We start from the raw sequence: 17,342 nt of genomic DNA on the forward strand, positions 1-17,342 counted from the left end.
CCAAATGCGAATGTTGGCTATGACAAGTCTCGCTCTTGGGGCATTTGGTGTCAAAGGATGAAATCTTAGTAGAACCTATCAAGATTGAAGCGGTTACTAAGTGGGATCATCCAACTACGGTTATACGGAGTTTTCAAACGTTGGGGTACTACCAAATATTTTTGCAAGACTTCACCGGAATAACCTCCCCACTTATACAATTAACAAGGAAGGGTGTACCATTTATATGGAATGATGCGTGTGAAGCAAATGTTCAGAAGGGTATGTGATTTATAGTGATACTTCAAAGAATGGACTAGGATGAGTGTTGATGCAACACAGTAAGATTGTTGCATATGTGTCCCGTCAGTTAAAGGAATATGAGAAGAACTATTCCACACATGATCTAGAGTTGGTGGCGGTAGTGTTCGCATTAAAAATTTGGCGACACCACCTGTATGGAAAGAATACCCAAATCTACACCGACTACATGAGTTTAATGTATTTCTTCACCCATAAAAAGTTGAACACAAGGCAACAGTATGTGTGCCATGTGTATCAGGATACTTTCCAGTTATATTATGTGATATGGAAAATCAACCCAAGGGAAAGTATGGAACGGATTACCTTGATGATCAAGATCAAGAGTAAAGAAAACTCGTTTCTAAACTCGTGATTCGAATCACTCCACAAGAGGTTTGATCAATACCACTTGAATGACTCTACATGCAAGTTCTAAACACAAGAATTTGCAAAGAAAGTTTAGCTCTCAACAAAGCTAAAATAGAAATTATATTCTTAATTCAAAAATCTGATGTCTAATCAAAGAAAAGACTTTATATAGCCCTTACAATTTAAAGCTATGGATATATAACTCCCAAATTAAATGGGCTAGTAAATGAAAAATACTCATAACCTCCATATTAAAATGGCTAGTTAATGGTGGAATATAGTAATCTATGTGGGTTACAATATAACCCTAACTCCTATATTTAAAACTAGCTTAAATATGACAAACAAATATTTAAACTATAATTAAATAATGCAATTAATAAAATGTGCTTATTGACTCATCCTTGGACTAGTTTCTTAAATTCAGTGGAGTTCATTAAATGCAACTTAAAGTGCATTTAATTCATCTCTTCCTTGAAGTTCAACTTTGCACAACATATAAGGGAGGTCTCCAGCGTCTTCTAGAATTTCCTTTGATGAGCTCACCATAGCTTGAATATAACTGTATAAGGTTTGTTGTAGCTTCTTAGCTCTCGTCCTTGTAATTAGACCTTCAGGTATGGAAATTCCTTGGTCGTGGTTCACATCATTCTCCCCCTCTTGAAAAAGATTCGTCCTCGAATCAAAGCCATCACCTACATCAAAAGGACTCAAATCAACAACATTAAAAGTTGTACTAACACCGTACTTACCTGGTAAATCAATTTTATAAGCATTGTCGTTGATACGCTCAAGAACTTGAAAAGGTCCATCTCCTCGTGGTAAAAGCTTAGATTTTCTTTGAGTAGGAAATCTTTCTTTTCGGAAATGCACCCAAACCCAATCTCCTGGCTTGAAGATGACAAACTTACGTCCTTTATTAATTCGGGTGGCAACCTTGGAATTTTGTTTCTCAATTTGTTCTTTCACTTGCTTGTGCAGTTTATGAACAAACTCAACCTTGACATTTGCATCAAAATTCACAAACTCTTTTGACGGTATGGGTAACAAGTCAAGGGGGGTTAAAAGATTAAAGCCATAAACAATTTCAAAAGGTGTGCATATAGTAGTGCTATGAACAACCCTATTATATGCAAATTCTATAAAGGGCAAACAATCCTCCCAATTCTTAAGATTCTTATCAATAATAGCCCTAAGCATAGCAGTGATGGTTCTGTTAACAACTTCACTTTGTCCATCCGTTTGAGGATGACAAAGTAGTTGAATATATTAGCTTAGTTCCTTACTTACCCCATAAAACACGCCAAAAGTGGCTTAAAAATTTTACATCACGATCACTAACGATGCTTTTAGGAATGCCATGCAATCGTACAACTTTCCTAAAGAACAGGTCTGCAATATGTTTTGCATCATCAGTTTTGTGACAAGGAATAAAATGAGCCATTTTACTAAATCGATCAACCACAACAAAAATGCTATCATAACCTTTCCTAGTCCTAGGTAAACCTAAAACAAAATCCATTGATATATCAATCCAAGGACCATTAGGAACCGGTAATGGGGAGTATAAACCATGTGGTTGAAGCCTAGACTTAGCTTGTTTACATGCTATGCAACGAGCACAAACTTTATGAACATCATGTCTCATTTTAGGCCAAAAAAAATGTTCAGAGAGCATATCATAAGTTTTAGAAACTCCATGGTGTGCCATTAAACCACCTCCATGAGCTTCCCTCATAAGTAGCTCACGGATGGAACAAGATGGTAATGCAAGCAAGGGAGCAGAACTCAATTTTTCTTTCAAAGTATTAAAAGCAAGTTCTTGATCTTTTTCCCATATAAAGGATACATTTTTCTTAACAAGTTCATTCAAGGGTGAAGCAATTGTACTAAAATTCTTAATAAACCTACGGTAGAAATTTGCAAGACCATGAAAACTTCTTACCTCACTTACATTTTTAGGTGTAGGCCAATCTTTTATAGCCTTCACTTTCTCCTCGTCAACCTCAACACCATTAGATGAAACTACAAACCCAAGAAAGTTAACTTTTTCCATGCAAAAGCTACATCTCTTTAAATTTACGTACAAACATTCGTTTCTTAAAGTAGTCAAAACATTGCGTACATGGGTAATATGATCATCTAAAGATTTAGAGTAAACAAGGATGTCATCAAAATAAACAACCACAAACTTACCTAAGTATTCTCGTAAGACATGGTTCATTAGTCTCATGAATGTACTATAGGTGCATTAGTTAATCCAAAAGGCATAACCAACCATTCATAAAGACCATACTTGGTTTTAAAAGCTGTTTTCCACTCATCCCCAATATGCATGCGAATTTGATGATAACCCGATTTTAAATCAATCTTAGTAAAAAAACTACATCCATGCAATTCATCAAGCATATCATCTAATCTGGGAATTGGATACCTATACTTTATAGTTATCTTGTTTATAGCCCTACAATCAACACACATACGCCAAGAACCATCTTTCTTAGGTACAAGAATAACTGGAACAGAACAAAGACTCAAACTTTCACGTACATACCGCTTAGCAACGAGTTCACTTACTTGCCTTTGTATCTCTTCAGCCTCCTTTGTATTAGTCCTATAAGCTGGTCGGTTTGGAATGGGCGCGCCAGGAATGAAGTCAATCTTGTGTTCAATCCCTCTAAGTGGTGGCAAACTACTAGGCTTCTCCTCGGAAAATAAATCTTCAAACTCTTGCAAAAGCACAACAAAATCACTAGGCAAAGAAGGGTTAAGCATGGTAGTAAAGTAACAAGATCCCTTGCACATAAGTACAAGAATAGTCTGGTTAGAGATCAAAACATTCCTAGCCTCACTTGATCTAACATACAAGCTTACTGATTTGGCTTTTCTCTCTTTTTTTTTCTCTAGGCTGAGTGTTACTCTCTTGCTTTTCCCTCAAGCTCTTTTTTTCACTTGATTCTTTTTCAATCTCCGCTTTTGCATCAGCCTCTTGCCTTTTCTTTTCAAGTTTGCAATGATCAATAAATACATCTTTTGGAGACAATGGAATAAGAGTAGTTTTTCTACCGTTGTGAGTAAAAGAGTATCGATTTGCATACCCATCATACATTACCCGACAATCAAATTGCCAAGGCCTCCCCATTAGTAAATCTCCAACATGCATGGATACAACATCACATAAAACATCATCAACATATTTTCCAATAGTAAAGGAAACAAGAGTTTGTTGAGTTACCCGTACTTTCCCACAATCATTCAACCATTGAAGCTTGTAGGGTCTTGGATGTGGTTGTGTCTTTAAATTAAGTCTTTTGACCAGAATGGAACTCACAACATTGGTGCAACTACCACTATCAATTACAACACTACAAGGTACAGATTGGACAAGACACCGAGTTTGAAACAAGTTCTCCCTTTGGTCTAGGCCGTCCTCCTTAATGTGGGTGTTTAGAGCTCGTCGAGTAACCAAAGATATATGTGTAGGGTCCTCTTCACTAAACTCCTCACTCTCATCAATTTCCTCATTTATGTCGTCATGTGCCTCGTCATCCGTAACAATTTCTCCCTCCTTGATGGTCATAATTCTTGCATTTGGACAATCTCTACTATAGTGTCCTACCCCTTGACATCTCCAACACTTTAAATCTCTATTTCGAACATTAGACTTTTCTACTTTTTCTTTCCCTGTTCTAGAACTCTCCCCTTTCTCAAATTTAGCTTGAGGCTTCTCATTAATCTCTTGATTTCTATGCTTATAATCAATGTTCTTACTATCCCTTTTCCATGTAGAAGTAGAATTGGGAAAAGTTTTAGAAGAATACCATTGAGACCTTCGTTGAATTTGCCTCTCGATCTTAATTGCAATGTGCAACAACTCCTCAATATTAGAATAAGGCTGTAAATCAGTCTTGTTCGCAATCTCTGTGTTTAACCCATTAAGAAACCGCGCCATGAGAGCCTCCATGTCCTCATCGAGTTCAAGTCGATCCATCAATGTATCCATCTCCTTGTAATAATCCTCCACAGATTTGCGTCCTTGTTTCAATGCTTGAAGCTTTTGCGCCATGTCCCGGTGAAAATATTGTGGAACAAAACGCTTCCTCATGGACTCTTTGAACTCGACCCATGAATCAATTGGTGCTTCAAGATTTCTTCTCCTACTTGACATCAATTTATCCCACCAAATTTGAGCATATTGTTTGAATTGAGCAATGCATAACAGTACCTTCTTTTCATCACTAAAATTATGACAGTTGAACACCGACTCCACCGTTTTCTCCCATTGAAGGTACTCCTCTGGATCGGTTTTGCCATAAAACTTGGGAAGTTTTAATTTGATGCTCCCCACGTTACGATCAATTCTATCAACATAAGGAACTCGTTGTTGTAAATTATGATACCTTCTTCCATGGTCTCTCCCTTGCATCAAGCCATGACCAACCACATGTGGATTATCCTCGTGGTGATTAGAATTGTCGCCCTCACATGTATCGGTTGAGGGCGTAGGTAGTGGAATCCTTTGTCGAGCTTGATTTTGAATCTCCAATCTGCCTATTCGATCAGTCAACTCTTCTATTCCTCGAATTAGTCTTTCCATGGTTCGTTGTTGGGCTTCTCTCAATCGTGCATCAGTAATGTCAGTATTGTCCTCGGGATTTTCCATGCTACAAAAAAAAAAGGTAAAAGAAAAAAAAAAAGAAAAAGGACCTCACAAGCGCTCCCTCACGTGTATTCACTCGTAAATGTAGTTCACTCGTGTTTAGCACTCAACACTCGAATCAATGTGTCACTCCCTTACAAACTCACCCTCACAATTGAGCACACACAAATCACACTCCAAAAAACAAATTGGGATGTGAGACAAGCTATGTTATAGAGCTAAGTGCAATTCAAAGTGAATAGACAACACACTCAAGACATACACAAGGGTATTGAAGGAGCAATCCGAATAACGACAAAGAAACGAATTAAAGAAAGAAAATGATTAAGGACTAATGTAGACGTAGTAACATATGAGAGTTACATATAATAATCAAGAGGAAAAAGAAAAAGACATTTAACATCAATATGCTTTCTTTCTTTCAATGGTTTTTTTTTTCCTTCTTATTGGCAAAATATAATCAATTTACCAACAAGAAAATTGATTTAGAAGATCTTAAAGAAGAACAAAGTGTTGATAAGATCCAGATCTAACACTTTTAAAGAACATAAGATTTTTTTTTTTTTTGTTATATATTTTTGTGATAGAACATGAACATTCTACACAAACTGAGAAAAAAAAATTATAAGAGAATTAAAAGAGATAAGCACAATGAAACATATATCCGATCTTGAGCCTGAAGATCTGATACCAAATGATATGGAAAATCAACCCAAGGGAAAGTATGGAATGGATTACCTTGATGATCAAGATCAAGAGTAAAGAAAACTCGTTTCTAAACTCGTGATTCGAATCACTCCACAAGAGGTTTGATCAATACCACTTGAATGACTCTACATGCAAGTTCTAAACACAAGAATTTGCAAAGAAAGTTTAGCTCTCAACAAAGCTAAAATAGAGATTCTATTCTTAATTCCAAAATCTGATGTTAATCAAAGAAAAGAAGGCTTTATATAGCTCTTACAACCTTAACATATGGATATATAACTCCCAAATTAAATGGGCTAGTAAATGAAAAATACCCATAACCTCCATATTAAAATGGCTAGTTAATGGTGAAATATAGTAACCTCGGTTACAATATAACTAACTCCTATATTTAAAACTAGCTTAAATATGACAAACAAATATTTAAACTATAATTAAATAATGCAATTAATAAAATGTGCTTATTGACTCATCCTTGGACTAGTTTCATAAATTCAGTGAAGTTCATAAATGCAACTTAAAGTGCATTTAATTCATCTCTTTTTTGAAGCTCAACTTTGCACAACATATAAGGGAGGTCTCCAGCGTCTTCTAGAATTTCCTTTGATGAGTTCACCATAGCTTGAATATAACTGTATAAGGTTTGTTGTAGCTTCTTAGCTCTCCTCCTTGTAATTGAACCTTCAGGTATGGAAATTCCTTGGTCGTGGTTCATATCATTATGTTAGTATGAACACATACCTTCGATATTCATGTTCGTCATGATATCATGTTGGTCTTTCATTTGCTGTGGCGTCCGACGACGTATAACACGTTAAGCCTGGCCATACAAGGCCTAAGGGGTACGTATACGAGCCCACCTAGTGAGTCCATGTGCGCGTAGGTGGGTCTCGTGTGTGGAGAAGTACCACACATCCAACTCTACTCGGAATTGGAAAGAGTCTAAGGCCATGTGATAGTTTTAAGATAAAACCCAATCATGTTATGTGTGTGATTACATTGTTAACTCCAATGATAGGGTGACTTACTAAGTAAGTCATAAAATACTAAGTCAGATGCTACCCTTATATTTTGTAGGTAAAGGTAAAACTCTCCTGCACGATGACGGTGAACATTGGAAAGGCCATGTAAGTTCGAATAGGACATGATAGAGACGCATTCAATTTCAATAAGTGTTTTTGATGCAATTATTTTATATTTAAAACTATATTCTGATTAATTTCTTGTTTTGAATTGAATACTTAGGCATATGGCTTTACTCTAAAAGTATTTATTTTCGCATACGTGATTAAAACATGCATGGATGACATCACTAATTAGGCTAAGAAAATTAGGGACGTTGTATAGGACAACTGCAATGACCCTAAATTTCTTTTTACTTAGAGTCGCTACTAAAGTCCCATGTTCAACTAATATTCTCAACTATATATTAGTGTTTTCACGAGCTATCTATAATTTTTACGAGTGCAATAAAGTGCATACAAACAAACCACCATCCTTGCTAACACAATAACAAACATAAACAACAAGTCCCCTGATGAAAGCACTAAGCCAATCATTATAAATTCAAACAACATGAGATCCATTTCTCAAATCTGAGCTTCTTCTTCTCCATTTACACACTGCTATTAACTTCTCCAGCTACTGTCTTGGACTCCATGACCGAATCATAAGAAGCATGTAACCCAATCAAGAAATAGTAAACCAACAAAATCCCAGTCCAGATTCCAAACCTTTCAAATGAAGCTTTGTCGATCGACCCAAGAAGGAAAAGGTTGATGGCGATTGACAATGAAGGCACCCACGGGACGAGCGGCACACCCCACACGCGAGGCTTTTTGGCCTGTGGGACGCCGAGCCATAGGGCTAGAGTTGAGAGAAACCATATGGAATTGGACACTACCAAGCCGATCCAGCCGTCGCTCGAGCCCCAGTATACGGCGGTTGCTATTGAAGATCCCAGGATTAGAACAATGCAGATTACGAGCTTGTTTCGGTCGGATGGTGTTGTTTCACCGCTGACGTAGTAGCGTCGGACGATCAGACCGACGGCTACTAGCATGAAGATGAAGAGGGTGGAGATAGAGAGGAGGTTTGAGAGGATTCCCAAGCTTGTAAAGAAGGCGATTATTGCTGTTGCAGCGAGCATTGTGGCTGTTGCATTCACTGGAGTGCCAGTCCTTTCATGCACTTTGGCGAACCATGGTGAGATCATGTGGGTTCTGGCAATGTGCGTGAGATAGCGTGCCTGTCCAACAGCATTAACCAACAACACGGTGGTCATGCCTTTAATAGCACCAGCAGCCACAATGTACTTAGCCCAACCCCATCCAACAGCCTCAAAAGCCACTGAAAACGGCGCGTCCTCGTCAATTTGTTGGTACGGCTGCATCAAGCACAACGTAACCGCAAGAATGCAATAGGCTAACGTGGTGATCACCATGGACCCAACAAGACCAATAGGTATATCTTTAGCAGGGTTCTTAGTTTCCTCAGCCATGGTCGAAACGGCGTCGAATCCAACGTATGCAAAGAACAAAACAGCCGAGGCTACGAAGATGCCACGAGGGCCATAGGGGGCAAAGGGAGTGAAGTTTTTCGGGTTGGCCTTGGTGAGGCCGGCAATGACAATGAAGAGGATGATGGCAACGTGGAAAATGGAAGCAATGTAGTTGAAGCGGGAGGAGCCCTTGGTGCTGGCTACAGCCAAGGTACAAATGGCGATGATTACAACGATGGCAATGGGGTCGAGCTGGTTGTAGTCGTCGGGGAAAGACGAGACGTGGATGCGAAAATCGTTTGGATGGTGATTGCACAAAGTGGCAAAGTATGAAGTCCATGAACGGGCCACAGCAGCGCCGCCAATTACATATTCGAGGAGGATGTTGCCTGCCGCGATGAATGCCACGAAGTCTCCTAGTTCTACCCTGAGGTACGCGAATGATCCACCTGAACAAATAATTACAATTGGCTAGTGTAATTAGTAAATTAGAAAAAACCAATAGAGAATCTAGAATATTTTTAAATTTGGACTATCGTAGAAGTATAAGAAATTGATAGACAGTTTGTTCAATAAATAATAACTTTATGAATATAATAAAATTAAAAGATATATATATATATAGATACTACGGAGAGATGGAGAAAAGAATTAGTAAACATTGATTAATTAATTTAAAAGAATAAATAATTAATAGAACATTAATATATCATAGGGAAAATTCAATGATATATGTTTTAAAACCGAAACCAAATAGAAACTAATATAAAACAATCAATAATAAAATATATAATATTGAATAAAAATTAAACTAATTAATATCGTCTTCGATAGAAGATATGAAACTATGGAGGAGATGAGATTTGGAAAAAGGCACGTACCCGCTGCTGGGATCTCGACAGCGAACTCAGTGTAGCAGAAGACGGAAAGCATGGCGGATACACCGGAGACTACATAAGACAAGACCACGGCTGGGCCGGCGTGTTTCTTAGTCTCGAGACCAGTGAGGACGAATATTCCAGCGCCGATGACGGCGCCAATACCGAACCACATAAGGTCCCACCACGTGAGGCTCTTCTTCATCTCGTGCTGGCTTCGAGCCTTCATCTCGACGAGCTCGGTGTGCTCTCCGGACCTGGCCGTGAGCCGATCCAAGAGCCGGGCCGGCGTCGCCTTCAGTGCTTTAGTGTAATTTCCCCAACTCTTAAACGACTCCTCTGGCAGAAAATCTTCCTTTGAACAACTGCAGGATCTTCTCCTGATCCCTTCTCCACCACCGACGTCACCGTTCGATTGACCCATTCTGATTCCTCACTGAAACAGTCCACTAACAAAAAATGAAATGTTCAAAATTGAGCTCTGACTCTGTGCTTGATTTCAGAGAAAACGAATTAACTTATAATAAATATAAATCTCATTTAGTTTCGGCGAGTTAGTTTTGAAAAACGATCAAAGTTATGAACAAAAGTACATGAATCAATTTCTATTGATTCTTAAAATAAATGATTTGAAATGGAGAGAATAGATCTCGAGATTCATTCAAACTTGTACATAGTCAAAATCACCAAAACTAGAAGTGAAACTCAAACCAAATCGAAATGAAATTTAAACCTGTAAATAACACAGAAGAACAAAATCACACAAAATTATGAAGCAGTTCCTCGCCCACAAAAACCAAAGAAACTCTGTTATGGAGACCTAGAAACTCTTCAAATTCTGTTTCGTGAAAAAACCGTGATCGCCATTTCGCAGAACTCCACATTTTCAAGCAAGAAACAAGAAAAACAACTACAAATGTAACTTCACGGATTCAGAGAGAGTAGGGAGAGAGACAGAAACTGACCGTAGGTCGACGAGAGGAGAGAGAGCTCTGGCGATCGGAGAATGGAAGGAAAAGAGAGTACTGAAGACAAGGTTGGAGAATAAGAAAGGAAAAGAGGGTTTATAAAGGAAGCAGAGACGACCGGTGACAACCAGCAGACACAGTGGTTTTGAAGATTTAATGTCGTCCCATACAAACGAAACTATATAACAATTAAAGCTGAATTTTAAAACTATTCTCCTAAAACTAGATTTAGTTAAATGGAACGGATTTGAACATTTTGTTAACTTTAAAAAATATCATTTTGTTAACTTTAAAAAATATATTTTTACTCAGCTATATATATAAATATTTATGCAACTTTATAATTATTTTTTGTAACGACCCTAAATTTTCACATAGCTAGAGTCGTCACTAACGTCTCATGCTCATCTATAATGCGGAAATATAACTCTTACATGAACATCATTTATAACGTAAACTTCGGAAAACGTTTAAAACAACTTCTTCTCTGGAAAACACAGTCATGGTCTTACGTGTTTAAATACAAAATACTAAAATTTAGAGAAAATAAAAACAAATACAAAATAATTTAAAACAATGGAATGCAAAACAAAACTATTCTAACTTAAAACTAAGAATTTAAATATGAGTGTACCCTATGCACGTGCCACAGGCTCTGCTCGCGATGCCGCCGTCCTCCGTACAAGTGTGCCTTGCCTTTACCTGAAAAGTGATGTGGCACACGGCCTGAGTATTTCAAAGAATACTCAGTAAGTGGCCCCACTCTAGGGGCCATGCAAATGCAAACACATGCAATCATGATTTAGGGACTAATCATCTTAGGGGTGGCCTCCAGTCTCGGACAAATTGGATGTGTAGTACTTCCCTACACACGACTCACACGTGCGAGTGTGAATCCCCAGGGCGCTCGCACACCCCCTGGACCCTCTGGTCAAGCTAATCTGTAGCGACGTCCGGAGGTCAGCGGAACCCCATAGTGTCATGCGCCTCATGAACACCCTCGTCTGTGTGCGTTCGCACCTGTGCGCATTCGCGCTCATCATACGGTGCGCGTCCGCACTCATCATCTCTAGGGGAAGTAGCCCTATGCATATGAACATACAATATGTATGAGGTCCCTCTAAATCCATCTTAATGTCTCTTCGGACACAACCTTCTAGTCTCATTTCTTTGTTACTCTAGGTAACACATACTCGTGGATACTTATATGAATATCATTTTCACGCTCTTAGGGTTGTGTCCTATGTCCATCAAACGACATGATGCAATATGGCACTCATCATCATACAACATGTTCAATATAGAAAACATCATCATATTAAGGTAAACGTCACACAATCATCATACTCGTCATATTAACACAAAGTGCATCAAACATATCAAGTACGACGTTCATCAAAATATATATATACTACGCACATCATCAAGTATCGTAACCCACACATCATCATAACTCATATACTGCATCGTATGACGTAGTTCATACATCATCATGACTCATACAATTTTTAGCCTATCCTATAGTAAGGCCACTTACCAAAGTATTTCCTATTTTATTGAACGTAAGCTCCCATTCCTCGAGAACTACACCAAATGTTGCCAAAGTTTGCTTCCTATCGTATCGTTCACCACCTTTTGTTAGTATTTAACATTTTAATTAATAATCCAACTAACAATGTGAAATACGGCTCTAAACGGCCTCAATAAAAATCGAGTTCCATATTTTCATTGTTTCTAAATTATATAGGATAATAAAACTTAAAACTTAAATGAAAGATATGTCAAATTCAAATGACATATCTCTTCGTTTATCTATCTACCCTCTCTCCATTATCTGCCTTACTCCTGATCTCTCCATCATTGGTTAACCATCTCTCCATCATTATTGTCTAACCATCTCTCTATTATATGCATTTTTTCTTCCAGAAAATATTTTCTTTTTTGGCTGAATTATTGATACGTAAGGAGCTATTTTAAGGGGAGGGGCGTAGAGATTAAAGGAGAGGTAGTAAATTTTTTATTTTCTTCTTTTATTTTAATATATATATATATATATGTATTAAACCTAATGGGGCGTTACATTTTTATTAATTACTTTCTCTAACAACTCGTTAAAATATATTTTTTTAAAATATGTAATTCCTCAAAAATATATATTGAAAATGAGTGTCAATCCAAATTAATATTTAAAACCATATAAATAGATATTACCCAACCAAGCCAACAAAAAAAATTATGATTGGGTTCGGTGGCGTTACACATATCTTCGATATTCATGTTCGTCATGATATCATGTTGGTCTTTCATTTGCTGTGGCGTCCGACGACGTATAACACGTTAAGCCTGACCATACAAGGCCTAAGGGGTACGTATACGAGCCCACCTAGTGAGTCCATGTGCGCGTGGGTGGGTCTCGTGTGTGGAGAAGTACCACACATCCAACTCTACTCGGAATTGGAAAGAGTCCAAGGCCATGTGATAGTTTTAAGATAAAACCCAATCATGTTATGTGTGTGATTACATTGTTAACTCCAATGATAGGGTGACTTACTAAGTAAGTCATAAAATACTAAGTCAGATGCTACCCTTATATTTTGTAGGTAAAGGTAAAACTCTCCTGCACGATGACGATGAACATTGGAAAGGCCATGTAAGTTCGAATAGGACATGATAGAGACGCATTCAATTTCAATAAGGGTTTTTGATGCAATTATTTTATATTTAAAACTATATTCTGATTAATTTTTTGTTTTGAATTGTATACATAGGTATATGGCTTTACTGTAAAAGTATTTATTTTCGCATACGTGATTAAAACATGCATGGGTGACATCACTAATTAGGCTAAGAAAATTAGGGACGTTGTATAGGACAACTGCAATGACCCTAAATTTCTTTTTACTTAGAGTCGCTACTAAAGTCTCATGTTCAACTAATATTCTCAACTATATATTAGTGTTTTCACGAGTTATCTATAATTTTTACGAGTACAATAAAGTGCATACAAACAAACCACCATCCTTGCTAACACAATAACAAACATAAACAACAAGTCCCCTAATGAAAGCACTAAGCCAATCATTATAAATTCAAACAACATGAGATCCATTTCTCAAATCTGAGCTTCTTCTTCTCCATTTACACACTGCTATTAACTTCTCCTGCTACCGTCTTGGACTCCATGACCGAATCATAAGAAGCATGTAATCCAATCAAGAAATAGTAAACCAACAAAATCCCAGTCCAGATTCCAAACCTTTCAAATGAAGCTTTGTCGATCGACCCAAGAAGGAAAAGGTTGATGGCGATTGACAATGAAGGCACCCACGGGACGAGCGGCACACCCCACACGCGAGGCTTTTTGGCCTGTGGGACGCCGAGCCATAGGGCTAGAGTTGAGAGAAACCATATGGAATTGGACACTACCAAGCCGATCCAGCCGTCGCTCGAGCCCCAGTATACGGCGGTTGCTATTGAAGATCCCAGGATTAGAACAATGCAGATTATGAGCTTGTTTCGGTCGGATGGTGTTGTTTCACCGCTGACGTAGTAGCGTCGGACGATCAGACCGACGGCTACTAGCATGAAGATGAAGAGGGTGGAGATAGAGAGGAGGTTTGAGAGGATTCCCAAGCTTGTAAAGAAGGCGATTATTGCTGTTGCAGCGAGCATTGTGGCTGTTGCATTCACTGGAGTGCCAGTCCTTTCATGCACTTTGGCGAACCATGGTGAGATCATGTGGGTTCTGGCAATGTGCGTGAGATAGCGTGCCTGTCCAACAGCACTAACCAACAACACGGTGGTCATGCCTTTAATAGCACCAGCAGCCACAATGTACTTAGCCCAACCCCATCCAACAGCCTCAAAAGCCACTGAAAACGGCGCGTCCTCGTCAATTTGTTGGTACGGCTGCATCAAGCACAACGTAACCGCAAGAATGCAATAGGCTAACGTGGTGATCACCATGGACCCAACAAGACCAATAGGTATATCTTTAGCAGGGTTCTTAGTTTCCTCAGCCATGGTCGAAACGGCGTCGAATCCAACGTATGCAAAGAACAAAACAGCCGAGGCTACGAAGATGCCACGAGGGCCATAGGGGGCAAAGGGAGTGAAGTTTTTCGGGTTGGCCTTGGTGAGGCCGGCAATGACAATGAAGAGGATGATGGCAACGTGGAAAATGGAAGCAATGTAGTTGAAGCGGGAGGAGCCCTTGGTGCTGGCTACAGCCAAGGTACAAATGGCGATGATTACAACGATGGCAATGGGGTCGAGCTGGTTGTAGTCGTCGGGGAAAGACGAGACGTGGATGCGAAAATCGTTTGGATGGTGATTGCACAAAGTGGCAAAGTATGAAGTCCATGAACGGGCCACAGCAGCGCCGCCAATTACATATTCGAGGAGGATGTTGCCTGCCGCGATGAACGCCACGAAGTCTCCTAGTTCTACCCTTAGGTATGCGAATGATCCACCTGAATATATAATTAGAATTGGTTGACATTTATAATAAAAAATTCAATATAATATCACTTTCATATCATTATTTCTACCCAAAAAAAACAAGACCCACTTCATTAAAGGAAAAAAAAAAATACAAGTGCACATGGTACTTTTAATTTTAAGAAAAATATAATAAAAGTTTTGAATATTATAAAAATAAATTAGAAAGTCAAAGGGTATTTATTTATCTATTACTTTAGTCTTATTCTTCTTATCATCATTGTTATTTTAAATTGTAGGAAAATATGAACAAGATCCGAAAAAGTTGACTTAGAAAGTAAGTTCGGTCAAAGAAACGTGATAAAAGGGTAATTATGAGTCAACGACTCGACAAGTGGCCAAAAATATCTTCTTATCCAACAATAAAATAAATAACAATAAAGACGAAAATAAATATTACTTATTTTTTTAATTATTTTTCATTCTTAAAATAATAATAATAAAATTATTAATATTAATAATCAGCAAAAAAAATTTAAATAATAATAAAAATATCATTTAGATTTCTAAATTTTTAATTTTTAATTTTCGAAATATTATATATATATATATATATATATTACTCTATGTTATCAAAGTTTTACATTTTGAATTTTTTTAATTAACTTTAATAATGATAAGGAATTAGTAAAATTTGATTAATTAATTTAAAAGAATAAAATAATTAACAGAAAATTAATGAAAATTCAAGATTAAATGTATAAAATTTTAAAAAGAAATTAATCTAAAAAATCAATAATAAAATATATAATTATTTTGAAAGGTTGAGTGAATAAAAATTAAACTAAAAAAATTCAAGAATAAAAAGTAAAAAAAATTAAAAATTAAAAATATAGGAAAATAAAAATTAAAGTAAAAATTTAATTTAAGTTTCTATAATAAAATATTTAAAAATGGACGGAAAAAGAAGCTATTGTAAAATAGAAAAAGTCAGACGAATATAAACATTACTTAAAACTGTACTTTTTCCATAAATAAAATTAAATGAAATCGACGTTAATATGAATCTATGGAGGAGATGAGATTTGGAAAAATGCACATACCGGCTGCCGGAATCTCGACGGCGAACTCAGTGTAACAGAAGACGGAAAGCATGGCGGAGACACCGGAGACGACATAAGACAAGACGACAGCTGGGCCGGCGTGTTTCTTAGTCTCAAGACCGGTGAGGACAAATATTCCAGCACCGATTACAGCGCCGATACCGAACCACATAAGGTCCCACCATGTGAGACTCTTCTTCATCTCGTGCTGGCTCCGAGCCTTCATCTCGACGAGCTCGGTGTGCTCTCCGGACCTGGCCGTGAGCCGATCCAAGAGCCGGGCCGGCGTCGCCTTCAGCGCTTCAGTGTAATTTCCCCAACTCTTGAACGACTCCTCTGGTAGAAAATCTTGCTTCGAACAACCACAGGATCTTCTTCGAATCTCTTCTCCACCACCGGCGTCACTGTTCGGTTGACCCATTTTGATTTCACAGAGAGAAAGAGAGAGTACTTAGACAAGGTGGGAGAATAAGAAGGGAAAAGGAATTTATAAAGGAAGTAGAGACCACTGGTGACCACCAATAATAGACATGGTGATATGAGACGAAACTGACATGGGGAGGTTAGTTGGGTGGTCACATTCATGGAATCAAGCTGTGGTTTCTAAATTTAGTCATCTCATTAAGGAACAATTAGCTAAGATTTAGGTTTTAACCCCAACGGTTAAAAGGGCATAAACGACAAGTCGGAACTCCAAATCACCTTCGTCTTTGAAATTATTTTGCAGATTTAATGTCGTCCAATCTTTCAATCATATATATAATATTTTTCTAATAAAATAATTATTAAATAAATAGGTATTGAACGAAAACCACTTCTTGGTTTGTTGACTTTTCGCGTCTTCTATGTCAAAATCTCTCCTTCTTTCTTTGTAATGTAACTCTTCTTCGTGACATGAGGTTGTACCACCTCTATGTGCCTTGTGTCTTCTTGGTCGGGGTAGTAATGCTTCAAGTTACTTATGTGGACAGCAGCAGGGATAGACTGCATCCATGGGAGCAATTGGATATGATGCATTCTCGACCTTTTGAATGGTCAATAGTGCTTTTGTACCGGTTGTTGGTTCTTGTTATCTTGAAACCAGAGTTGATCTAAATTCAACTTTATTAGAACTCTTTCTCCATTTAGGAATTGTCGTGGCCAAAGCTTTTGACCGACCCTTCTCTTCATCTATCTGGATGATCTTCTCCCTTCAGTGTTGGTGTTGGATTAAAGTCTCTCCCCAACATTTGGATGACCATTGACAAGAGTCTCCGCTAGTCCCCAACTTTCAACAAGTCATTTAAATGTCTATGAAACTTAGCTAGTTCAAGTTTAGCCATATGACACATATCTACAGCAAACAATCTCGCCCCCAACATAAAATCAATCTTGTGATTTTATTTGCCCAGGTAAAGATAAATACTTTGTCTGACTTTATGATCTTGCATCGTG

The 17,342-nt window shown here is 37.8% G+C and overlaps 2 protein-coding genes across 2 annotated transcripts; both read right to left on the minus strand.

Annotated features, from left to right (window-relative positions):
- Nucleotides 1–7,424: 7,424 nt before the first annotated feature.
- On the minus strand, nt 7,425–9,821 carry LOC111490510 (cationic amino acid transporter 1-like). The gene is made up of 2 exons (XM_023139165.1): nt 9,401–9,821; nt 7,425–8,968 (listed from the first exon to the last, which is right to left on the minus strand). The coding sequence occupies exons 1-2, from the start codon at nt 9,819–9,821 to the stop codon at nt 7,635–7,637; spliced, it is 1,755 nt and encodes a 584-aa protein (XP_022994933.1). The 3' UTR covers nt 7,425–7,634.
- Nucleotides 9,822–13,260: 3,439 nt separating this feature from the next.
- Nucleotides 13,261–16,349, minus strand: LOC111490398 (cationic amino acid transporter 1-like). The gene is made up of 2 exons (XM_023139003.1): nt 15,909–16,349; nt 13,261–14,837 (listed from the first exon to the last, which is right to left on the minus strand). Exons 1-2 carry the CDS (start codon nt 16,327–16,329, stop codon nt 13,504–13,506), a joined length of 1,755 nt encoding a protein of 584 aa, XP_022994771.1. The 5' UTR covers nt 16,330–16,349; the 3' UTR covers nt 13,261–13,503.
- Nucleotides 16,350–17,342: the final 993 nt, after the last annotated feature.

The sequence above is a fragment of the Cucurbita maxima genome, unplaced genomic scaffold (genome assembly GCF_002738345.1).
Source record: "Cucurbita maxima cultivar Rimu unplaced genomic scaffold, Cmax_1.0 Cma_Scf00015, whole genome shotgun sequence".
Lineage (NCBI taxonomy): Eukaryota > Viridiplantae > Streptophyta > Magnoliopsida > Cucurbitales > Cucurbitaceae > Cucurbita > Cucurbita maxima.

What these genes read in the sequence shown, in the direction of transcription:
- LOC111490510 (XM_023139165.1), bottom strand. Translation starts at nt 9,821, where the DNA reads ATGGGTCAATCGAACGGTGACGTCGGTGGTGGAGAAGGGATCAGGAGA. An exon ending in TGTCGAGATCCCAGCAGCGG is followed by an intron (nt 8,969 to 9,400) that starts GTACGTGCCTTT and finishes TTATTTGTTCAG; the next exon opens with GTGGATCATTCGCGTACCTC.
- LOC111490398 (XM_023139003.1), bottom strand. Translation starts at nt 16,329, where the DNA reads ATGGGTCAACCGAACAGTGACGCCGGTGGTGGAGAAGAGATTCGAAGA. An exon ending in CGTCGAGATTCCGGCAGCCG is followed by an intron (nt 14,838 to 15,908) that starts GTATGTGCATTT and finishes TTATATATTCAG; the next exon opens with GTGGATCATTCGCATACCTA.